General features: G+C 36.0%; 2 protein-coding genes across 4 annotated transcripts in view; one reads left to right on the top strand and one right to left on the bottom strand.

Moving 5' to 3' along the window:
* LOC106666008 (glutamate receptor ionotropic, NMDA 2B) overlaps positions 1–26632 on the top strand; it is a 206115-nt gene that overhangs the window by 30436 nt on the left and 149047 nt on the right. For all 3 annotated transcript variants that reach the window (XM_024230407.1, XM_024230406.1, XM_024230408.1), the window contains exon 2: positions 11598–11824. In XM_024230407.1, the coding sequence (XP_024086175.1) occupies positions 11598–11824 (227 nt within the window). The remainder of the gene's footprint in view (positions 1–11597; positions 11825–26632) is intronic.
* LOC106666009 lies at positions 16458–25885 on the bottom strand. The gene is made up of 4 exons (XM_014392870.1): positions 25522–25885; positions 21009–21294; positions 20746–20944; positions 16458–16690 (listed from the first exon to the last, which is right to left on the bottom strand). Exons 1-4 carry the CDS (start codon positions 25583–25585, stop codon positions 16460–16462), a joined length of 780 nt encoding a protein of 259 aa, XP_014248356.1. The 5' UTR covers positions 25586–25885; the 3' UTR covers positions 16458–16459.

The following is a 26632-nucleotide window of genomic DNA, read 5'->3' as shown; positions in this document are numbered from 1 at the left end:
TGGCGTAGCTGCGACTGAGTTTACAGTAAACTGAATATAAACAAAGTATTTAATTGCATTGTACAAATTCACGTTTTTCCACATCCTACATGTTTTTGTTAAATTTAAACAATGTCTGTAAATCCCAGGCCCTGAAGATGATCTCAATAAAGATCGAAACGTTGCCACGATAAGAAAAGGTTTTTCTGAAACCTACATTACACCAGACCGCATCTCACCATTTCTTAATAATCATTAATCAAATTAATTTTTGCCGTAAAATAATAGTAGTTTTTCCTTCCTGATTTTGCGTTTTATTGCAAAATCTGTTTTAATTTTCATAAATACAAAAGGACTTACATATTACACTTGTTTTACTTTTTTTTTCAATACTCTTGGCCGTAAAAATCATGTAAAATCAAGTGAATTCTCTATTCAACTAATATTTGTTGAAGTTTTCACAAGTTTGCGTTCTCATGCAAATGTCAGAATTTCTAATAATTAAGAACGTGTAATCTCTAGAGGCAAATGTCCCCGACTGTTTTCATTATTACTTAGATTCCTATCCGTTTTAACTAATCCTCTATCTTTATCTCCTCATTTGAACTTTCCACTTTGATTTAAATTAGGATTGAAACTTAAATTATGATTTCGAGGAAGAAGCCCATTAATTGTACTGAATCTCGTCGTACGGAAACTTTCTCTGGGACGATATTTAATCAAAAATAACCCGGTTATATGTTTAATTGTGACAACGTAATAAATTTGCGACAAAGATAAATGATTTAGTATATAAGAACCCACTGTATTTTTTTTTTGCCTTATGATCTTTGCATATTAGCCATGACGAATCTCTTATATATGTTGTTCAAATTGGGGGTTTTCGGGAAAAAAGGGCCAGAGGCGACGGTGGGAATCGAACCCACGACCGCGGCGTGAGAGTATCTCATGCTATCCACTCGGCTACTGCGGTCCCCTAAACCCACTGTAAAAATCCAGATTGTTTTGAGCGTTGCTGAACATTGAAGTATTCAGAAATCGTGAGATGCGGTCTGGTGTGATGTAGGTTTCAGAAAAACATTTTCTTTACCGTGCCAACGTTTCGATCTTTATTGAGATCATCTTCAGGGCTCAAAGTGTTTGTCTTCTGTGTAATTGTGCCATTCTTGCGTGTCGTGTTGAGAGTACCCACACTAATCACCACAAATTTTCCTTATTGTTTTACTTCAAGAATAGTACATTTAAACTGATTTTTAATTAATACTATAAGTTTTAATTATTTATTTTTCATTCCTACAATTATACTAACAACGTGATTACGATTTGAACTAATTTTTTTTTCGTGGTGGTCCATTGAGATTGGATGGCATGCCTACACGCTCACACGTTTCCAGTATGTGTGACACATCGAGCAATCTTTCTCTGCATAAGGGGCAACTGCGCGGGCTTTGGCCCAATAGCAGATGCCCGTCTATCAACCGCTATGGCCTATTCTTAATCGCGTAAGGACAATTCCTTTTTTCCGGCTCAGGTTCTCGGTGAGCCATCTACAGCAGGATTTATCAAAAGACCTTTGTCACCACACCATCCGGTTAGCAACCCCATCGCCTCCTTCATCAGTGATAGAGCCAGAGGATCCTTACCCGTGATCATTATGGTACCATCGTCTCAATATAATTGGCTATAGAAGCCTGAGTTATTCAGAAGCTCTAATAAGCTGTTTACTGTGATTAACCACAATAGAGGAGATAAACATCCTCCTTGTGGACAGCCTCCAGTGACCCTGATTCTCAGAGTACTGTTACCTAAGCACATATTTACCATCCGACCCTCTAGGTATGTTTTCACCCATCCTATGAGGTGTTGGTGAATGTTATATTTATTTAGTGCTGCTATAATGCATGAGGTATCTGCATTATCAAACGCTCCTTGGATATCAAAGAAGCATCCTAAGGTATAATCATTATTGTATAATGATTTCTCAATCCTTCCTACAAGTGTATGCAGAGCAGTTTCCACTGATCTTCCTGGTAAATAGGCATGCTGATTAGGATGTATCAAGGTATTGATACCACAGTCATGTCTAATATATTTATCTAAAATTTTCTCTATTCCAACACAATTCCTTTTTTCCGGCTCAGGTTGTCGGTGAGCCATCTACGAATCGTGCTCTTGACGCGCAAAAGCCTCTCCGTGTTTCATCTATTATTATATAATCATGTTCTATTATTGTATTACTGAAATTCTTGAAGAAAGTATATATTCCTTTTGTACATACTAATTATAATTACTTGTAAATACTAAGATGAGAGATTTTAATTATATAAGTTTATGTGCTAGACTCCCTCAGACGGTTTTAAACCATGAGGAACATCTTTCTCGCTTTGTAATATATACTGCCGATTTGTAAAGTTTGTATATATATTAAAGAATAAAGACATATAGTAGTATATTAATCTTAAACACATGCACAACTCTCGTACTGATTGGTACTACCTATTATACTCCGACCTAATTCAATAAAAATTTCATTGAAATCAATACAACCACGTTCTTAGTCTCATTTTGTATGTTGTTAATCACTATCAAAAGAAATTCACATACAAAATTTTTTGTTAATAGTAAAGTATTTAAAAAACACCAAACAATGTTAAACTAACTAAATAAATAATTTTTTTTCGTTGAAACATTTTTTTAAATATTTTAATATTAAATGTTTTTGTTTGGAAAGTCTGTAATAATTTATCTTGTAGGATTAACTTAATAAGTGTTTAAAAAAGTATTTCGTTAGTCAAAGAGGAAATGAATTAAAAAATAAATTATGTTTGTTCAAAAGTTTTGGTTTATTTTAAGACAACAGGATTTATATAGAACTTAGTCCTGTCGTTTGTTTTCTTACTTAATACTTAATATACTAGATGCGCCTTTATTATTTCTGTGAATCAACAACAATTAGACATCCTTGTTCTATTATTCAGTCAGTCTTCTCTGATTAACACTTGTCTTTTCAATTCATGCAAAACTATGCGCATACGCCAAGTTGGAATTACGACGAATCGAGCTGAACAAGCGCAGATTACGCCAAGTCAGTTATAATCTGTGGGAAAGGAAATTGATCGCCGAGACAAGAATAACAGCCGTACTAGACAATGTCGGCTGGGTTGAACTCTTATCTGAAAGATTGCAAGGTTGGACACCCAGCCAATATGTTTTACTGTCAGAAGGGGAAACGTTTTTCGCTTCGCATTTCAGGACAAGCTGGAAAATTGTTTCCTATTAATAAGAAGTGTTTTTTCCCTCGAATGGTATATATTTTTATGAATACTATACCGAAAAAAAATCGTGTACTACCTTCTAAAAAGAATTAAAAATATCGTCTCATAAACCTATAATTAACAATACAGAAGAAAAAATTAAGTGACTGGTTGCCACCGTTGCATACATCCAACTAAAGGAGGCAAGAAAAATACAAATAGGATGTAATGAAATAGTGCCCGACATAAGAATAAGACACGTTAAAATAACTAAAAGCTACAAATAAATAAAATGGCAAAAAGAGAAAAAAACAGATGTTTGGAAGAATGATTATTCAGAAATTGTGAGATGCGGTCTGGTAAGATGGAGGTTTCAGAAAAACATTTTCTTTATTGTGCCAACGTTTCGATCTTTATTGAGATCACCTTCAGGGCCTGGGATTTGCAAACATTGTTTAAATTTAACGAAAATAGGTACGATGTGGAAAAAAGTGAATTCTATGCAAATAAACATTTTTTTATATTCAATCAAAGTATTTCTAGTAGATGATGGGGTTTGGTCTGCGAGTTGGCGAACTCACGTTGAACCGGCACACGGGCACTACTGGGTCTGTCTTCACTCGCGGGTTTTTTGTTTGAGTTATTCAAACGCGTTTCGGCATTACGCCATCTTCAGTGAAAAACGGTCTTTCATTTTGTCTGAGTAAGGTTGATATAGTATTACGTCCGTCGCTTGTCGCTGGGGGCGTTGCGGTAGGGGGCGTGGTCTTCGTGCTCTTTGGTCGGTTATTTCCGTTGTCAGTTATTATTTGTGCGTTTTTGTTTTTTCGGCCGGCTTGCTGCCTGGGCTATTGCCGGTATTTGTGCGTTGTTGGTTTTTTGTTTTTTTCCTCGTGCTGGTTTCGATGTTTTGTTCTTCCGAACGTTTTCGTTTTTTGTTATGAAGTGTTTTTAACAGTGTAAAGGTGATGTGTGAATGTGAGTTTGTTTGTGCGTTTATAAGTTTTCCGTCTTTAAGTGTTATTTGTTTGTATATCTCGAGGTTTTCCAGTACGTTTAGTTTTCGTCCTTTTTGTGCGTTGCGTATTACACGTGTAATATACTCCGTACACGTGTAACGTGTTACGTTAATACACAACCCACAAAAAGGACGAAAACTAAACGAAAAGCCTAATGGAGCTAACTTTGGGGTATACAAATTTAAAGATTATGAATTAACAGAACCATGTTAAATTTTACCATCCAAAGCAAAACACACAATATACCTCAACAATCATATACTATGTTAAGTTTTATTTTGATACGCTCTTAACCTAGAACCAACACATACAAACATAATAAGGCAGGAACTGAACAGCCGCTTCTGACTTCTCTATAAATTACTTGAACGGTAAACCAACATGTCGAAAATAGACAAAATGGTGTTGAGCAGAACACTACTGAAATCGATTTGGACATATGTGTGTACTATAAATATCGGGCACCGCTAAACCTACCAATATGAAATGAATTCAATCTTTCCAATCCCAAGTCCTCAGAATCAATGTCATCCTATCATCATAACATTTTTTTTTGCTTTGCTACATTTACCTCCGCTGGAAATATTTATACAAAGAGAGGATATGAAAAGCTCACTTAGGCTCCAAAAACAATTAAATTAGAAAGGAACTAAACAATTCGGGCATACAACCATAATCAACAAAATCAGACACCCATTATTAGAAATGGGGACTGATTATATGATCCCGGAAACAAGAACACAGGAGAGCATCAGATTCAGATATGGTACACAGATGGCTCCAAAACAAACGAAGGATCCGGATCAGACGTTTTCTGTACAAGCCCAAAACATGAGCAATCAAACTCATTAGGGAAGTACACTTTGGTCTTTCAAGCAGAAATACATGCCATCAATGCTTGTGCCCTGGAAAATCTTAAAAGAGGTTACACTGACAAAAAAATCCTCATAAGATCAGATAGCCAAGCAGTAATTAAAGCATTAGCATGTAAAAGAATCACATCAAAATTAGTCAGTGAATGCATCCAAAATCTGGGGAAACACAACAACCTGATGATATCTTGGGTAACGACCCAGGGCACAGGGTAATTTTGGGTAACGAGAAAGCAGACAGACTGGCCAGAGGAGGATCTGCAAGACCATATATCGGCCCCGACCCTATTCTTGGAATAACAAAAACAAATATAGAATACTCCATCGCAGAATGGTTTGTCCAAGCAAAACAAAAGGAGAAGTGGATAAACTCTAGCGGTGCTAGACATAGTAAACTTATGATGAAACAACCTTCACCGAGACTGGCAAAAACACTGCTGCAATTGGAGAGGGCCAAACTCAGAGGAGTGGTAGGACTACTAACCGGTCACTGGTATCTGAGAAAACATCTACACTATTTGAGTACATACAGCAATGATCCCATTTGCAGATTATGTAATGAGGAGGAGGAAACAGCCACTCATATCATCTTCGAATGCGAAGCAACAGCTCAATGGAGGTTTAACCTAAGGAAAAAACTTAGGGAATCAAATTGCAGCAGCAACAGTCAATGACCTGATACTTCTAAGAAGAAGGATTGAGTTTATTGACTGAACCAAGGAACTAGAAAGGTACATACTGCTGACTTTAAGAACCCTTTTGCAATAAAATTACTTTATTAATCTCTGGTGCGCAGTCACCTACAGTATGCCAGTGTTGTAGGGTCGCCGAGTTCTTTAGATGGGCCTTACGTGATAGAAAGGGTACAGAGAAAGGCCACAAAATACCTGTATTACAAATGATGCAATCACAGGACCTACCATCATTGCTCCTATGAAGGCAGACTTGCTCTAGTAGGGCTGGATTCTCTGGAGGATAGAAGAGTTTTGGCTTCCGTTCTGTTTCTGTGGAAGATCCTAAATAATTTTATTTACTCCCCGGAGATATTATCTTGCATTGGCTTTAGGGTTCCCCAGCGTCATGGGTTCGTACCATGAATTGTTTGGTACTTCACGGCACAGGACCAAATACGGGTTACAGTCTTCAACCTCCACAGCTGTGCATTACTTAAAATTCGCTATCAATGCCGACCCCTTCTCCTCGTTCTGTCAGATCTCTAAAAAAATATGAAACTTGCTTTAAAATGTAATTGAGGGTTATTTATTACTTTTGTTGTGCTATTTGTTAAAAGTGTAAGCGCTTCTGTTTTTTATTGCTATTATTTTTATGTTTATATCCTTTTTTAGTATTTTATATCATAATGATTGTTGTGTTTCTTGACTGTCCTATGCTTGGGTCCTGTTTGGATTGTAAATAAATAAAATAAAATAATAAAAACTCATCGGTTGTTGGGAAGTATGGAGCGCAACCAACAATGTCTATTATTCAATCGTCTACACTCTATTCAGTCGAAACTTCTCTGCCAAATTATGCCAAATGGTACGTTTTATGTTTCAAATGATACTATTCTAGACGTACAACATCCCGTTTGTATATGACCTCATCAAAACCCGGCTGAAAAATTATTCATCAATACTAAGCATGTACAATAATCTTAGTACGACAATTATCACTTCCAATCCTTTCAGAAAATTGTCCAAGACGATTGGAGCGAAAATGGTCTCGAGACGTTCCCAGCATGTTGTCAAGTAACTATTAGCTAAATCGAAAATATATCTTTAATACCACATTTGTAGTTAAGCTTTCAGAATTTTCAAACTTGAGCTCAAAGCTGGTCTAGGTTCTCCTTCCTTACCTTCAATTCCATCAATAACGAAATGAGGTAACATTGATGATGGATTGAAGGCAAGGAACATCTTTAACACCTAATATCATGGTAACAGCGTTACTGAAAAGTAAAACATATTCCTCAATATCCCAATCAGGAAAAAATTCTGCCATTTTCTAAGCAAGCGTGAATCAAGAAAAGTAACACACTTTTCTATTGGCCATAGGTAATTTAATTTTCAATTTTTTCCTCCCTCCGGCAACCCTGGAAAAAGGGCGTTTATTGACGTATACATTCCCGTTCCATAAAATTACGGGAGTTTAACCTTTTCCATTTGTTATTTTTTTTTACATCTCATTTTAATTGAGTGTACAGTTGCACAAGTGGAAGAAGTTTTGTGAAATCTAATATTTTCACCTTAAAAATGGGAAAAACTAAGACAGAAATTTGCCGAAACTGCCACAAAGAAGAGACAGTAAGTCCAATAAATGACGCTAACGCCTACGGAAATAAGCAAATAGGAACTCTGAAAAGTGCTTAACTATTTTAACCGTCGTTACATATTAGAGATATGGACATAACAAATTGCGTAATAGATATTGTTAGCAGTGACCACAGGAAAAAAAACATAAGGTCAACAACCTAGTTAAAAGCAAATAAAACTTGTGGAAATAGTGTGATATAAACCAAAATATATATTAACACATATTTTGGGGGGCTGAGGTAGCCGAGTGGTTAGGACGTCAGACTCTCGGCTAGTGGATCCATGGAAGGAGCGGAATCAGATCTTAATGACCCTGAATTTGGTCCCAACCCCCTTCAAAAATGAGTTTCATTGATGGAAGAACACCGACACACCGGGGGCTCAATCAAAAAATGGAGCCAGGGATAAAGTACAATAAGCTGAACAGTTGCAGCGCTCAGGGGGAACTCTTCGTTCGAAAAAAAATCATATTTTATGGTGTGCTACATTTAAATTTTAAAAGAAAAATAAATCTTGAAAAAGGAACTTAATTTTGAAAGGTTGTTGTTGGATATTCAGCGACCTCGTCCGATTGTGGGAGGTAATCTTTTTCCCAAATGTGTTGCCAGATCTAGTTTTACGACACTTTGCCACTCAAATCACTCACCTGATTAGATCTAGAGCTTCTGTATATTAAAATCCTTAAAATAGCGTTAATAGGCGATAACATGCAAAATAAAATGTTATATAATAGAAATAACAAATATATTATAAGAAAAAGTTACGGCAAAGGTAGACAAAGTTAGTTTCTTAATGTAATAATAATAATACTATCAAATAAAATTATTGTATTAGTTTTAAATTAAAAATTAATTAAAAAGAGAAACAGAGAGCTCTTCAATGAATTTAGAAAAGAAAGAAAAAAACTAAGTTAAAATGAAGATACAAAAAAAAATATATATTTAAATTAAACTAAAAGTTCACTTGTGAGTACTCTTGATGTATAGATGTGACGTGCGTTGCGGTTGTGCGGGAAAGATTATGAAGTCGGGTCCACTTCTGCTGCGGTGCGGAAGATGTCAGGCGTGCGGTCGTTGTGAATCAAGACATATAATACAACTGATTGTAGTGCGGCGGACGAATAATAATAACGCCCGTATTGTTGAACAGTACAGAACGTTGAACTATCGATTTACAATACAAAATAACTTATATAAAATTACTGCCTGAAACATCTAAATTTAAGAAACAGAGCGTATGCTGTCTTGGCGGTTGAGACGCGACTCGTCCAGTTGACTGGACTTGGCAAAAAAAAAGAAGGGGCGTTTTCATGGTAATGAAAAATACAAAACAATTCACCGTAGCAACGGCGACGTGAAAACACTGGTGCTCATGGCAACCAAAAGCATAACATTTCGTTCCCATAGCAACGGGAGGCGTAAACATTCGTTTCTCGTGGCAACGAGACCAAACAAACTCAACTTAAATTAAAACAAAAAATAAAATTTAAATTCAGGCGTAAACAGTTGTTTTAAGAATTAAAATCAATTTTGATTGATCGATTCGGGTTAGAGATATTAGTTTATTTAGATTGCTTTATCGAATTGATAATAATGGATTAGTTTTGTTCCAAAACCGAGAGACTAATTTAATCCCTAGAAATAGATGATAAAAGAAATGTATAATATTCAACACACCCAACTTTCTGAGGATTTCTTTAAATTATATTTTCGACGTTTGGCGGAAAACGACAGGATCGTGGGTAAAAGGGAACGTATGCCCCAAATCTGAAGATTACTCTGTCTCTAATATTGGCTGAAAAGCTGAACACCCGCACTGTACGAAATCCTGTCAAAGGAAGTCCAAGCCCCATTCTACTGCAATTCTTAGCGTCATTATAGTAAAGCCAATCGATCTGAGGTGTTTCCTTTCTTCAAAACCAGCTTTCTTTTAACGGAAAATGCTCGAAGAAATTTATTAATATTATAAATAAGATTAATTACAAAAACGAAACATCTAGAAGAATAAATAAGTAATAAATATATAATAGCGCTTATCTTAAATGATAGCAATCTTTATAAAATTATTTCTGAACTATCTTAATTGAGGTAAATTGGATTATTTCTCAAAAATTGTCGTAAGATATTAGCAGTCGACACAGAAGGCGTCGATGAAAATGCCTGAAAATGATAAATTATATTTTTAGTTAAGGCCAGTAAATACAATTTTAACGATTATATATATTATGCAGGGTGGGCGACCAAGACCCGGGGGTTAAATGCCTGGGTAGACTCGTACCCCATCCCTAAAAGGTCGGGGACTTGGTCGGCTCCTGTGTCCTTCATAAACCTCTTGGACCTGTTCATAAAACCCAAAATTTCGGACCATTTATTCACGGGGAGTGATTTGGTGATGTCCTCTCATTCAAAAGTTTCAAATCTAGACCTAGCGTACCTATCATACTCTGCGAAGTAGTGCCTTGCCGTTTCTTCTTTTATTTCGCAAAAATGGCAAAAGGGATCTGGTAGAATACCCATTACGGAGAGGTGTCTTCTCAGTGGGCAGTAGCCCGTCAGGATACCTATCAGCTACCTAGTTCCCTTCCTTGAGTTAGAGAATAGCCATTTCGATTCTGATGGTTTGATCACCTTAACAAACTCTTTCGATTGCGCCTGTGTCCGGGAGATAGATTCCTTTCCTTAAGGAATTGTTTCATACCCCAGTTTTTAATACTCTCTTTCGCTCATAGAGTGAGGTAATACCGGTTGTGGCCCGACAAACGTAGTAATAGAGCCTTCTTTAGCCAGGCTATCCGCCTCTTCATTGCCATAGTGTCTTTTATGTGCTGGTATCCAAATAAGGGTTACCTTGTTCTCAAACCTGGAAGAGACCCTATTGATAATATCTACAGTTTCCTCCACCAGTCTAGATGTTGACAAATCTTTTTGTAATGACCTAAGACTAGCCAGACTGTCAGAAAAAATGCGAATATCTTTTCCCTTGATTTTATTTTCCATAAGTGTTCTACAACTCATATTAATGGCCCAGATTTCCGCCTGAAAAACGGAGGTGTTATTGCCAAGAGGGGAGGAGATGCTGATACCTAATTTAGGTATATGGATTCCAGCACCACTTCCTTTACCTTTGATAAGTGCTATCATGTTCACACCTTTTGGTACACCTAGAAAAACAAACTTTATGGTTGAAGCAAGATGAATCTCGGCAGTGTCATGAAACAATTACCAATTTAACGAAGGCGAGGTAAAATCTTTGGCGAGGGTTGTTATCATGTTCACACCTTTTGGTACACCTAGAAAAACCAACTTTATGGTTAAAGCAAGCTGAATCTCGGCTTCTAGGTTTTTTTTGTATCTGAAATGATAGTAGATGATAGACAATCTCGCCATCAATCTCTCTCTCTCTCTCTCTCTCTCTCTCTCTCTCTCTCTCTCTCTCTCTCTCTCTCTCTAAATATATATCACTCACCCTCTTTCTTTACTTTGTCATTTAGCTATTAGTTTCTTCATCATTCCCACTTTGTCACATTTTCTACCTGTCAGACACTCCCTATTTCTTTTTCTCCCTATCTCACTCCCTCTCTCTTGCTCAAATCTTTTTCTTTCTCTCCTCTCTTCTCGCTCTGTAATTTTATCTTTTAGTCTTCTTGTCGTTTACACTTCAACACTTTGTCACTCTTTCCACCAGAAGTCATTTTGTAATTAAACACAATAATTTTATTATTTGTCACTTTCTGTTTTTCATTTTAATGGGAATATAATCGATCTGGGCCTCATTTTGCGAGAGATTATTTGAATAAAACAGTATTCTCTCTTTTATCATTCAAATGAAAATCTCTTGAATTCATTTTCAGTGATTTCTTATGAGTACAAACAAAACTATGTATAAAAATCAATAAAAACGGGATTTAAGATTTGAGGCTTGATATTACAAGTCGATGTAATAAGTTAAATATAAATAGTTGAGTTGCTAGTCTCTCTTTACAAATGGTAGGAAACGCAATATCCGCTCATTAAGCAAACAAGGCCGAGCGAAATTTATTTTTCAATGAAAATGCATCAACTTGATGATGTCTCAAATGGATTTACGGCTCAAACGACATTTTGTTTTAACGGCGGGAAGAACCTTTTTTTGAGAATACTTACACCGGCTCTTTTTCCCCAGGTTTACCATCCTGAACGCCGTGCTTGTCACGAAGCCGTCCGACCTGCTGGAACTCGTCAACTCGGAATCGCGGGTCATGCTGCTCTACGCGACCAGGGAAGAAGCGATGCACATACTCGCGGCGGCACGAGATTATCAGATAACTGGGGAAAACTACGTCTGGGTCGTGACACAGAGCGTCATTGAGAATCAGATGAACCCGACCCACTTTCCCGTCGGCATGCTCGGTAAGTGCTACTAGCTTGTAGTATGCATGATTTAATCTTGTAATTATATTTAGTTATTCCCGTGAGATCCTCGTTATCGGGAATTATCTTCCCCTGACCTGAATATTAATTACCATAAAGACCTACTTAAGATAATTGGGTTGGGTCGATGGTTATATCTGTTCGCACTTAGGATTCTGTATTAACAAGGAAAGTGTATTAAATATATTGGAACTTAGATTTCAAGCCAATGACGAAGAGGTTATTCTCGACTTTTTAACACTATAATTAATATCAAATATACATATTTAAAAAAAGGGAATGTTTTAAAATGGTAATAATCGACGTTTTATAAAGCCCCATTATTTTTTATCGGGAACATTCTTTCAATAGGAATTAAAAAATTTAACACTTAAAATGGCAGTAATAATAATAAACATTCCAACTGTCCAAGTAAGAGATGTTTAATTGATTGATGAAATTATAATAGCATTAATGGGATTGATCTTCGGCTCTTTGATCGTAATTGCGTGTAAAGAAACATAATAGGACCTCATTGGTAAAATTGAGAGGTTTAAAAAAATTTAATCCTTGCTGGACTTTCACTCTTAGGGTTAATCTTTTTTTTTATAAACCACTTGGGGTGCCGGTGTTATTGAAAAAAAGCCCATTTGTAAGTATGTCGGGTTTAAAGCAGGGCCGCTGGATTCGAACCCGGGACCTTCACTTTACAGTGATGAGCGCCGTGTCAACGCCTAAAACCAGAAACACACCCGATGCTACGCCATGCGACGCTACCCGATGCTACCCAACGCAAATCCAAACTCCGATTTTCCATAAGGTTGCATTACCCCCGTGCACATCTACCCGATGCTACCCGACGCAAATCCAAACTCCGATTTTCCATAAGGTTGCATTACCCCCGTGCAGATCTACCCGATGCTCTGCGATCCCCACCGTCCAGATTTTCTTCGGGTCGCATCGAGTACAGTCGAAGACAAAAGAACCAGACACTCATATTTTTATTCAACCTACATGTATTATTGTCGTTACATTAATTACAACATACTTATTTTAATATAAACCAAATTAACTGTGATTAAAAATTAATTAGTTTTTATTTAAAAAATTAATTTTAATGGTTTGGTAGAAAATTAATCAAAACACCGGAATACGATTTTTTGATATAATGAATTTAACTAACAATTTATTACACGGTTTTGCTCATAAAATTTAATTAACATTTTATTTCATAGTTTTACTCGTAAAATTACACCATATAATGTCGGGTAGCATCAGAACAGGACACTCATATTTTTTGACGTTTACTTCAAACTAAATACATGTAATTTTGTCGTTATAATAATTACAACATGTTATTTTAATGTAAACCAAATTAGACGAGATCAAAAATGCATAAGTTTTTATAAACATTGTTTAATTTTGATGGTTAGGAGTAATTTGATTTAAAACAATTAAAACAATTTATTAGATGGTTGTGCTCATAAAATTTAACTAACAATTTATTACAAGGTTTTGGTCAAAATAGTGCATTAAGAATAAAAGATGCGTTGCGATTGTGATAGTGATTATTGTGATAAACGCTGTGGACTGTACGCGACGTGTGCTTGCGTCGGATGGATGTGCACACCACACCAAAACGTGGTAAGTTGTCGGGTAGCATCGGGTAGCGTCGCATGGCGTAGCATCGGGTAAGTGGGTTCCTGGCTTAAACCGTTGCGGCCACCGACAATCTTTTTTGCACCTGTGTTTTGAAGAAAAGTTCTGTTTTGAATAAAATATAACGGTTATTTTGTAGAAATGTTGTTTTTATGATGACCGATCAAACACTTAACAATGGGCGAAAATTTCTCTATTGACGACATACCGTCGTGACACATGATGTGAATTTAATCAAATGTCACATAAAATATTATAGCGACCGGCCCAAATATGGACTAATTACATGCCTATCAGTAGAAAGAGGTCTTAAGGACGAGAAATTGACCATTAAATATTAATTGTAATATAAATTACACTGGCCCACGAAGTTCAACGCTTTGACCCAGTTTAAACAAAAACCGGTTAGATGTGTGAACCTTTTTTAATGATCAAAAATGTCATATGTAACATATTTATAGTCAGAAAAATTTTAAAAAAATTCACAATAGTAAATTTTCAAATTTTCTTTTTTTGTTTTAATCGAATCAAATGAATCGTTCACGATAGGATATTCGATCAACTGTTGAATCGGTCCCCCTCTCCTCTGTTATTTACCTCAAAAATCTAGAGAGTTGCATTTGAACCACTTCATGACAGGTCGCTGTATCTCTCCCTGGCGTTTCTCAATTTACTTTGTAAAATATCCGTGAGTATCGAACATTGTTTAAATCAGACATCGTTCATCGGACAAGGCTTATATATAAAACAGAAGTCAATTTCATTCATTTATTCCAAATTTTATAATTAGCGGTTTAATAAACTTTTATTTTTGCAAAGCAAGTTTTCCTTTTCATTTCTAGTTGTTTTTCATTTTATTTGTCCCTCATACCTCCATGTTTATTTGTGAATATATCATGATAAATATTCGACGGCGCACACTGCTTATTGTCCGGACTTGAGCCAGAAGAAGGCTTGCAGATCCTCCTGAGAGGAACCTTGGGAACTTCTAATTTACAAAAGTAGATAGTAGGGTAGAAAAGAGCAAGCTGAAACCTGGTAACAACGTCAACTTTTGGAGGAATACATTATCTCTCGAACGAATTGATAAAATTTTAAGTTCTTATTCTAATTCCACGTTAGATTAAAAAAATTGGGCAATACATTCAAAAATCGTCTGTTACTATTTCGGCTTAATGCTTGAATTAATGTGTGGTGATTAGTGACCGTTTGTCGATGAAAAATCGGAAATCGTGAGATGCGGTCTGATAAAGATTGAATTAATTTTTCAGAAGGTTCTTCAAAGAGGTCATGTCAACCCTGGAAGGGTCGGTGATTTGAAAAAAGGCCTATTTGTAAGGATGTCGAGTTTGCATGCTGGGGGAACCCTGGACCTTTACCTTAAACGATTGCGGCCACCGACGCCCTTACTAGTAACGATTATATTTCAAATAAAACCCGTAGATCGTACGTGAATATTTTGAAGATCATCATTTATTGGAAATTCCAAAAAATCAAAAAGGATGAACAACCGATTAAAGAAGGATAGATAATAAATAATTTATTGATTTATTCGAATAATGTTTTTAATTTTTTGTTTTCGCAGGTTCCCATAGCGGTAAAGGATGATATAAATTTTACCACTTGGCACATTTTTTTTTTAAATTTTATATGGTACAAAAAACATATTATATAAATATTTTTAACTCTAATACACTCATACAAAACACATATTTGGACGGCTATATAAAATAAAAAAATTCCCAATTCTCATAAAAAGCAGGAAGGGTACGCTGAAACTCGCTTCCTTAAATTCGGCAGCTTGCCTCCATGCTCTCTATATGGAGCCAGGGCGTGGCACGCTTCTATTATGTGGGACACATCGAGCAAACTTTCTTTGCATAAGGGGGGTGGGCTTGGCCCAAAAGCAGGTGCCCGTGTGTCAACCGCGTATGGCCAATCCTCTATCGGGTGAGGGATACCTCGTCTCGTGCTCATGTTCTCCGAGGGCCATCTACTGGTCGTGCTCTTGACCCACAAGAGCCTCTCCGACGACCTGCCCACTGCCGCTGTCATCTTTTTTATCATGTTTTTCACATGAGCTTAGGTTAGAGGGTGGGGTGTCCCGGCTTTCGCCTATTGTTTAGTATTACAAGACCGTCTATTACATTTTTCCGGCCAGTTCTAAAAAAATTTCATTTTCTGCTTTCGCGGTGTTCTAGTAATGGATCACATAACTTTTGTCTCAGAGCAATTCAATTAATTTTAATGCAAAAACGAAACAAACAAAAATATTTAGATTATTTTTAATAGAAACTATATGTAATAAATTTTACAACCAATTTGTTAATTAAATGTTTACACTCACTCTAAAATTTAGGTTTGGCCGTCCTTTTCATTGATTTTTTTCCGTTTTTCATATTGTGTGCAAATACTGTAAAATATACATTAAGCCTGTACATTTTTGATCCAAAAACATTAAAGTTTTTCTCCTTGTAAGTTATTTCCATATATTTTTCATCGGGTGTAATCCATAGCAATTCTAACCCATTTATAGAATTAACAACATATTTGGCGCGAGAGAGTAATAAACTTTAAATAAAGGGTAATAAACGGTTAAAAAATAAAGCCCTTTGTGTAAAACACTACAATCAAAGCATGGCCGTTTTTTTATGTTGTAATCTAATAAGTTCATCATGGGAACAATATGCTAATAAGACCTGGTTTTTTTACTTTACCTACCCTGTTAAATAACACGGCTCTTATTCAACATTATACCACATAAAATAAATGGTAATTTCAGTTAAGTCTCGGTTAACCCGACAGAACGTCAACCTGTCAATAAAATCTTACAATATTATTGCTTATAAATCCTCCTGTAATATTATATACATGGCGAGTTCATACGTAGCACGGGAAGAATAGAATTTAATAAAGATATTTCTCAGCTGATCCAGTTTTACATATTGCATTATAACGTTGGAAGGAGGAAAACTGTCATTCTGATACTTTATTGTTTTTAATACCGACGGCTTTGAGGATGCTGAAGAAAAATCGTTTGGCCAGAGGCTTCTTGATTTTCTTTGAATCGGACTTTCTCGCTTGGTAGGAAATACCTCTGGCCGGCGGTGGGGTCATGAGGACGGCCTTCGTCGTCGGGTGTTCTACTGGCATCATTTCTTCTGAAGAGACGTAAGCAAGGGTAGGTCTTACACCCTCTGGAATCGCCTGTCACAAAAAAGAAAAATATATAACAATTTGATGCAAAAATTGAATCCAAAATCCATTAATATATCTAAATTTTCTGCACAAAAACGAAAAATAGTTCATTATATTTTACTCCTGTAAACAAAAAATATCTAACAAATAATACAATAGACTTTGTCAAATAAAATGTATTAATGTCTGACACTCACCCAATTCCGATTTCTTTATATCATTCTTTTTATCTCTACATACCGTATTTTTCTAGGCTGTTGGTCCCAAATCCATTCACTACCAAGGACTATCTCAGTTCCTTTCGCAAAGTATATATGAGTCTCATTCTTAGTCTATCATTTTTTTTTCATTACATTTTTCGCCATTCTTTTAATATTTTTCTTGTATCTGTAGCGACTCTTTTTGTGAATTTTATACGCTGTGGTTAGAGAGGTTTTTTACGGCTTCTGCTTCTCTCTCTCTCTTTCTACACACACACTACACACACACACACACACACACACACACACACACACACACACACACACACAGAGAGAGAGAGAGAGAGAGAGAGAGAGAGAGAGAGAGAGAGAGAGACAGACAGACAGACAGACAGATATATATATATATATATATATTTCTTTCTCAGTCTTACATTTTTTGTAGTATGTCTTTTTATTCATTTTTATAGCTATAGCTTGTAACATTGCTATTTATTAATCTCCCCCTCTCATTTCTTGCTGGCCCAGATATTCTCTCTTTCTTTCTCTTCATTTCTCAACTCACCTCTTCATCTTTCTCTTCTCACCAAACTTTGCGTGGGGAATGACAACCGTATAACTCTCCATTCATCTTTCCATCTGACCATGTATTTATTTACAATTAAATAATCAATTATTACTTCTATTGGCAAATCCTCCATCTATCTGTCCTACTACATCAGTCCATACATCCATTCAATAATCCATATATTCATCGAATAATTCCAATCAGTTGTGATTTATCAAACCATAAATCCATAAATTTATCCAACAAGAATATCTGTTCCTCAGACCCTCCACCTATTAGTTGAAACATACATCTATCCGTTATACCATTAATTCATTCATTTGTCAAACATTCTATCCAAAACCATAGCCGTCCAAAAACCCAGATCGATCCTATTAAATTTTATTTTAAGAAAAAGGGTCGTAAAATAAGCTATAGAATCAAATTATACAATAAAAATATAGGATTCTCATTTAAAATAACAAAGTTAGTGCTATTTTCCGGCTAGGTGAGAAAGTGAAGTTAAATCTATTACTACCACGCGATTCAAAAAATTCAAAATTAACTTGAGGTTTGCATAAGATTATTTCTTGGTAAAATTAATAGTATTTGAAAGGGGCGTCGGTGGCCGCAAAGGTTTAGGCGTTCATCACTGTAAGGCAAAGGTCCCTGGTTCGAACCAGACATACTTACAAATGGGCTTTTTTTTTTTTTTTTTAAACGGCACCCCGAAGGTTGATATAACCTCTGCTGTTGCGAAAATTGACATAAACGGGTGGGCTGTCTTGTTACAAAAAGCATACGCCCCTCACGCGTCTTCCGTAGGTCATATCTCAGAAATGGTTGATCCTATCAAAATTTTTCATTCAGTAAAACTGGCATAAAATAGGTTCTAGAATCAAACTGAGTAATAAATTTTGGATTCTCATTTCACATAACAAAGTTAGTGTCATTTCCCACCTAGATGAGAAATGAAATAAGGTTTTAAGGCAAAGGAACAAAAATCAACACCGAGCCAGTCTGAAAAAAATTTAACAGTACCGATTTCAGATCAAGAAGAAGAAATATTAGCCAAAGAAACGGCATGGCTTGTTCAAAAGAATTTAAAAAAAAACTATGTCCTCCTGAAAAATGTGAGATCAAAACTTCAATACTTTTGATCTTGTCAAAAAATCAGTTGATACCAGATGAGAAAAAACACAAGCACAAGTGCAAAGGTCACCACGCATAGTACTAAGCAATGTGACTGATATGAAGCCAATATGCTCTTCAAGGACAGAAAATTAACTTTAAAGCTAAACTCATCATCAATGACCAAATAAAAATTAACTTCACTAGTTTTCGTGTTCCGCTTGACCAATTAATATCTTTCAATTAAAGTTTTTAGTTGGGATAAAAAAGTCAGTGTCACGGGCGGGATACGAACCCACGATCTTCGGCTAGAAAGCTGCCCTACCACTCGAGGTATCGTGACCTCGATCCGCTCGGACACTAACTTCCCATCTCAACCCACCTTTTGAATTTTCCCTCCTTTTTGCCATTTTTCAATCCCGCTCGTGACACTGACCTTTTTTATCTCAACTAAAAAGTTTAATTAATTGAAAGATATTAATTTGTCAAGCGGACCACGAAAACTAGTGAACTAGATGAGAAAGGTATGTTATATGTGTTACCACCACTCGATTCTTAGCCAAAATTAGCTTCGATATAAGAACCTTTTTTCCTCAACTTAATCGTTTCCGAATTAAATACTATAGAAGTTGATTTTATACATATGGTAGAGAGAGTGATCGGTTTTTTCCATAAGCACTCCAAAAATCACGTCTTTTGCTCAAAAATGACGAATAACTCGAAAACAATTGAGAAATTGGGCAAAGTGAAGCATGATCAATTGAAAGTTTATTCAAATTTCCTATCTATTGCTATAGGGCGCCGCACCAGGACGATTTCCTGGCCCCACAGCTCATTTTAAAGTTTTTATAAAATGTGCAAAAATTAACTCTTTCCCAGTTGTTTTAAATTTACTGATGAACGACTGATACTAGGAAAATATTTAAAAACTATCTTGTTCAGCGTAAAATTGTCTAAAAAATGAGACCTGGAGTTCTATGACTTAAAAGGCTGAGAAAATATGCATTTCCAAAATTGGTCATTTTTTCGTGCAAAAACCAGGCGGTTGGTTTTTTTTTATAGGAAGTGAATAGATATCTTAATTCTTTTTAAAATATTTATATCTCCGATTTATTTAGCCCTTCCTTTTAATTTTAGTTCTTATGTTTAACAAAAACTTCTTTAGATCTCATCAACCACCGCTCCTTTCTCGCTGGATGTTATATTTTATTGTTTCACACTTCTTCACACCGATACCGTGTTGTGACAAGCCAAATGAAACAACAAAACTATGAATTTAGAGTTAGATATATAATACTTATCGCCATTATTGGCTGTTTGAAGTAGTCTTTACTAGGTATCCGTAGAAATTATCTTCGAAAAAATAATCACTTGATATCTAAAATAATCATATCCACATCCAGTTTGTTTGAAATTATTCTGATAACGAATAGAGCAGGTTTGTGTCATTATGTCATAGTTAGTACACAAAATGTTTTTGATGATGAAACATTTGTTAATAATACCTGGGGTGATATCTTGAAGGGAAAGCGTTGTCCTGACCGCCAGCGGATCGGTCACACACGTGCGACTCATGGGTACATTTTGGTTGGCGCGAGTCGCATGCCAAATTGACAGACTCACTGTGTCGCACGTGTTGGAGGGGTGTCGCAGCTTGGCCACGCATAGGGACCGAAATGGAATATCGCCGGAGTATAAGAGAATGATCGAGCATGGCAGCGAGTTTAAGGAAAAACTTTTTAGGTTTTTAAGAGATAGATAGGGATAATGGGTTGTATATAGTGGGGGTATTTATTTCATAGGTTAAAGTTTAGATTTAGTTTATGTTAGAATAGGAGTATGGTGGGCGGAGGTGCAGCATATTATTTCAAGGCTCCACCGCTGCTCCGCTAAGCCGGGTCGGGGTGGAATATCGAGTACCCTCCGACCCGGATTCTATACAGAGGATATCCTTGAGTGATTGGGTTTGTGTATAGGAGTATGTATGTATTTATTGTATGAGTGAGTATGAGAATGGCTAGTTTTAGGGAACGTACGGGCGCCGAAATGACCAAAGAAAGCGATGGCGACCGACTAGAGCACAACATCATAGTCGCTCAGGCACCAAGGTGGGTGACTCCCCCTGATTTATCAGGGAGAAGCCAGAGGTCTCCTAGGAGGTCTCATAATTATATTTTCAATAATACCTGGGACTGGAAAAGTGAACGGACGTGTCTTTCTTGAAGAAGGCCAGGACCGGACCAGTACACTCTCCTCCTCGTCTCTTCGTTAATATCATCGTCGAATTCCTCCCTGACTTCGAAGTCACCCTGGTTCAGAATCAGCGGGTCGTCTGCGAGCATTTCCACAGCCCTATTGTCCGTGAAAAAGGCGAATTTGCTCGACCTGGTCATATTCATTATTACTATAGTAGAACGGGAATTTAAAAAAAAAACTTTCTCTCTCCAACCTTTGGATTTGCGGCGAAGATATTTCCTGCAGCGAATCGTCGGATTTGTAGAGGCAGACGCTCGGATCCTCCAGGGAACAGTCGTCAAACAGCACGCTGTAACAGATCGGTTCTTCGGACGCATCGGTGTAAACATTTTCCTCTGGGAAAAAGTCCGAAGTCGATAACGAAGTCAGCATTTGGTTTTCATTTTCTTCTTGGGCGTATTTGTCTTTATCCTCGTGTTTGTCGCCCCCTCCATCCTGAATTACTGGTACGATCATCTTCTTAGGGGCCACCGGCTTGCCTTAATTTTGAAATAATAATTTATTGGACAAAGTAAAAATTATTTTGTTAAAAAAAGTATCTGGCTTATTTTGAACAATTATATTTACTTGATTAAGAAAAAAGCAAATTTTCAACTGAACTACTCTCAACTAGCTCGATGTGGACATATTAAGTTTAGTATCAAGTGAACATTACCATTTTTAAACAATTAATGAAGGAAAAGGCTTAAACCCTGTTTATTTCTTACCAACTAAACTTTTCATCATCATTCTTACAGAAATTTAACTGTACTTACTTAAAACGAGAACAAAACCAGTATGATAAATATCAGAGAGAGTACAAAGGTCGTCAGTAATATTTACAAAATATGTAACTTCCTAAAGGAAAAACGTAATGCTCAATAAATTAGAAGTAATTCATAATAGTTTCCATAGAGGGGGGCCGCGGTAGCCGAGTGGTTAAGGCTTCAGACTCTCGTCTAGTAGATCCCGCGGTCGTGAGTTCGATCCCCATCGTCGCCTCTGGACTTCTGACGCCTAAGGGGACCGGTGGCCACAATTAAAAGAAACTGACACGGCACTTGTGTTGCAAGCCCCCAAAAATGGAGCCAGGGATAAAGTAGAATAAGCTGTATAGCTGCAGTGCTCAGGAGGGAACTCCTCCATTTCCTGGTATCCATTGTCCAGAAACAACATTTTTTACTGTTATTTATGGAAAATGATGAACTTATATTTACCGGGCTACAAAGACGACAATTTTCGGGACCAAACGCGACACCAGGTGGACATGGTCTTCCGGAGATACCAATCCATGACATAAAAATACGTTACCACCACTCGATTCTTAAAATTAGCTTCGATATAAGAACATTTTCAATATTATTATTATTTTAAATACTATAGAAGTTGATATACCCTGTATATTTTATATATATATATATATATAGTAGAGAGAGTGATCGGTTTTTTCCATAAGCACTCCAAAAATCACGTCTTTTGCTCAAAAATCGCGAATAACTCGAAAACGATTGAGAAATTGGGCAAAGTGAAAGATGACCAATTGAAAGCTTATTAAAATATCCCATCGATTGCTATAGGGCGCCGCTCCAGGACGATTTCCTGGCTCCACAGCTCATTTTGAAGTTTTTATAAAAAGTACAAAAAGTGACACGTTACCAATTGTTTCAAATTTACTGATAAACGACTGATATTAGAAAAACATTTGAAAGCTATCTTGTTCAGCGTAAAATTGTCTAAAAAATGAGACCTAGCGCAGTTCTATGACTTAAAAGGCTGAGAAAATATGCATTTCTAAAGTTGGACATTTCTTCGTGTAAAAACCAGGTGGTTAGTTTTTTTATCGGAAGTGAATAGATATCTTAATTATTTTTAAACTATTTATATATCCGATTTATTAGCCCTTCCTTTTAATTTTAGTTCTTATGTTTAACAAAAACTTCTTTAGATCTCATCAACCCCTGTCTCACTCTTCTGATTGTTATGTTTTATACACGAAAGACGACAATTTTCGGGACAAAACGCGACACCAGGTGGACATGGTCTTCAGGAGATCCCAATCCATGACATAAAACTACGTTTCACTAATTGACATACGCAGAGATAAATCGCGGACCAGTTTTATCAAGGATTGACGGCAAAGAAAATAAGACGATGACAGAAAGTTAAACAAGACAGAGATAAGTGCAAGTAAGTAAAAAAAAAAAAACATGATTTCTGTTGGAACACTAGAGGTTGTTGGGTCAAGCAAGGCGCGTGCTGGTGAAGTGGGGAATGAGATGGCAGATCTCACCGCGAAAGAGGCAGCAAAGGATGAGGAAGTACCCATATGTTTCGCCGAAGTTCCTGTAACGTCAAAAATCGTACTGAGAAAAACATAAAAAGTGTACAGAAGAATGAAAAAATACCAATGATGCAAACTAACAAAACACTATTTTCCGACTATAACTATTCGCCTTTTGACTAGCATTACTTCCCATGATGGCCATGACAAACCGTGATAAAAATAGGTCTTGCAAGATTTAATATAATACGTAATCCTGAATGCCCTTGTCGCTACAATAACCAATCCTGGAGTCACATAATAACAGATTGTTGCATATTCGACATAAAAAGATCTATTTTTGTACGATGTTTAGTTGAAAATAGTGAAACTTGGCCAATAGAGGAAGAAAAACTCATTTCGTTATTTCAGAAGCAGTTCTTGAAATTTGTGCACTCAATAAATGTAGAAAAACCATTAAAAAAATAAATTATTCTGTATGTTTGTACACATTTATTGTTGTTTATATTAAATTGATAAGCAATAGTTAATCTACAGTTACTGTAAATTATTTATCTATATTTATTATTTGCACAACTTGTTATTTATTTACGTTATTAATAATAAATAATTCGTTTAATCTATTAACCCGATTTGATATTTAAAATGTACAACAAAACTGTATTATATTACATTAAGAACTTATTTATTTAGAAATCATGGGATGCGGTCTGGTGATGTAGTTTTCAGAAAAACATTTTGATTGAATATATAAAAAAAATATATTTTGCATTCTATAAATTCGCTTTTCCACATCGAAAATGTAATTGTTATATGTAAACAATGTTTGTAAATCTCAGGCCCTGAAGATGATCTCAATAAAGATCGAAACGTTGGCACGATAAAGAAAATGTTTTTCTGAAACCTACATCACACCAGACCGCATCTCACGATTTCTAAATAAATATCGATTAACGGTCACTAATCACCACACATTAAGAACTTATGTAATTCTAATGCCTGTAGGGAGCATAAAGGGAGCAGGCAGATATATAGTTATTAAAAGAAAAAGAAACAAAAATAAGAAAGAATGCCGTGTTATGGCGAGACCAAGCGGACCCAGAAAATCAGATGTAATTCACAATTGTGTCACTCATTTTTCGTTGTTATTTGTGAAATATGGTGAGTTTTAAATTTATCGAGATCCCGAAATACGACATCGAAATCTCAGTTCCAGGAAAAAAACTACGTTCGATGAATCGAAATACAAAGCGAGAAATGGGCCAGTTTTATTTTTAGCTGTAGTTTGCAAATGACAGCTCAGTTAAATAAAAACGAGGGTAACAAAAAATACAAACAGAGAATATCTAGAATACCGAATAGCGAGACTAGGCGGACCCGAAAACTAAAAATGGGTAAGAGTATTAAATATATCACACATTTCAAGTAAAAACAACAACTCTTTACATGATTTTGTTCATGACAAGTAAAATAATAAACACTTTAAAGAAAAAATACACAGATATATAAGTCATGGAGAAAGCAGACAGACACAGAATAAAAGACAATTAAAAATTAAATATATGACTTGTTTTCAAATCATAGCAGCAACAATATATTTATTTTCAACTATTCTAAAAACGTAATAAGTTATTCAAACAAATCTGAAAATACCAAAGAATAAAAAGTATAAGAACGAAGAAACAATCTATTTGAGTTAACAATAAAAAATAAATAAATTTTTCCAGATGGTCCTAGTTCGAGGAGAAAAATTTACGGACAAATAAAGAGGATTAAAGAATAAATATGTGCCACAATTGCAAAGTTTTAGCAAGAAAATTTACAAGATATGACATAATCTTTCGTTACAACAGTGTTAAATACTGCAATACGGGAGAATTAGGGGGGGGGGGTGGCCGCAACGGTTCAGGCGTTGACACGGCGCTCATCACTGTAAGGTAAAGGTCCCGGGTTCGAATCCAGCGGCCCTGAATTCGAAACAGACATACCCGACATACTTAGAAATGGTTTTTTTTTTTCAAAAACACCGGCACCCTGAGGGTTTGTTAAACCTCTCAAACTCTCGTGAAAAAAAAAAGTAAATAAAAAAATACGTATTTATCTTTCTTACTTTGAACAGTTAATTTGCAATTTATTCAGTGTAAATATTTCGATGCGTAGATTTCGAATATATATCACTTTAGTCCAGATACGGAAAAGATAGCTTACTAAAAGACAAATATTTCCTCAAACATGCACACTGGTTCAATTTATAGGAGGAGTTTTGAAAGCAAACATATTGACATAGGGACGTTAAGTTAGGTTGACCGAGCCTAATTGACCGGCTGAATTGACGACAGAACGTGTTGCAAGAGAACCTTGTGTTTATTTGGCGGTGGAAATTGTCAACACCCAGGGGAATAAAAGGTTCGGATCGCCCTTTGTTGGGGTAAAACAAATTACTCACAGGCGTCAAAGGCGGCGTCGAATATGTGTTCGAGGAGGGTCGTCACTATTTCCTTTGCCTCCATACTCCATAAAAAATCGTCTGGTTTTGAACACGTACAATTTCGGACTTAAAAATAAAGGCAACATGTGTTTGTGGAATCATGTGTTTTTCTTAAATAAACCTCCAACCGGGGATCCCTTTTTCTAGAGCAGGTTGCCGTGAATATTACATGAATTTTTCCCTTCGAACTTCTACTTCGCCTAATCCTGTAAAGTAATTTTGCAAAATTGATTTCGACCCTCGAATCGATACGGGCACAACTTAAAAACAAAGCCTGTCAACAAGTAAATCTTTCAAAATAAATTAGTGATTTATATCATGCCTGGTAAACTTTTAAAAAATACCAATATTTTTCCTGTGATTTAAATCAGTTACCTATTTTCTCTCTTATATCTTCTCGTCGTTGTGCAATCCAGTGTAAACAGGGAATTTTAAATAATTTTATCACTTTCATAGAAATTGCGATGAAACCATTATATAGCTATGTATGTATTTGAAAAAAAGGATCTTATTCTCTCTCACACTCTCTCTCTCTTTTTCTCTCTCCATCTATCCATCTCTATCTATCTACATATATTTTTCTCACTGTTACACATACCCACACTTTCTCTCGTACATCTTTTAATTTATTTTAATTTATTGCTCTCCGCCTGATTGTAATTCCTGCAATTTTAATGCGTTCTCATTTTTTATCTTTTGTATCTCTTTTTGTAGCATTTCTAACGTATACTCACTCGCACCGTACTAAGTTTCATTTCTACGATTTTACTTTATATATCTACCCCAATCCGGTTAACTCCCTTTTTCCGTATATCTTTCCATTTATTGTTTTCATTCTTTGATAGATCTTCTTTTTCTCACCTCCCTATCCATAAATCTATCTCTATCTCTCTCTGTTGTATATCCCTGTTTCTCCTTTATCTAATTCTGTCTGATTATTTCTTAATCTAATATTTAATTTTTTCATATCTTTCGTTCCCCTGTACCACTCTCCCTCTACCACTCTCATTCTAGCTCATTACATTCTCTCCCTCTCTCTCACTCTCTCTCTCTCTCTCTTTCTCTCACT

This window comes from Cimex lectularius, unplaced genomic scaffold (assembly GCF_000648675.2).
Source record: "Cimex lectularius strain Harlan isolate CLEC.00 unplaced genomic scaffold, Clec_2.1 scaffold49, whole genome shotgun sequence".
Classification (NCBI taxonomy): domain Eukaryota; kingdom Metazoa; phylum Arthropoda; class Insecta; order Hemiptera; family Cimicidae; genus Cimex; species Cimex lectularius.
This window is presented reverse-complemented; position numbering and strand designations above follow the sequence as displayed.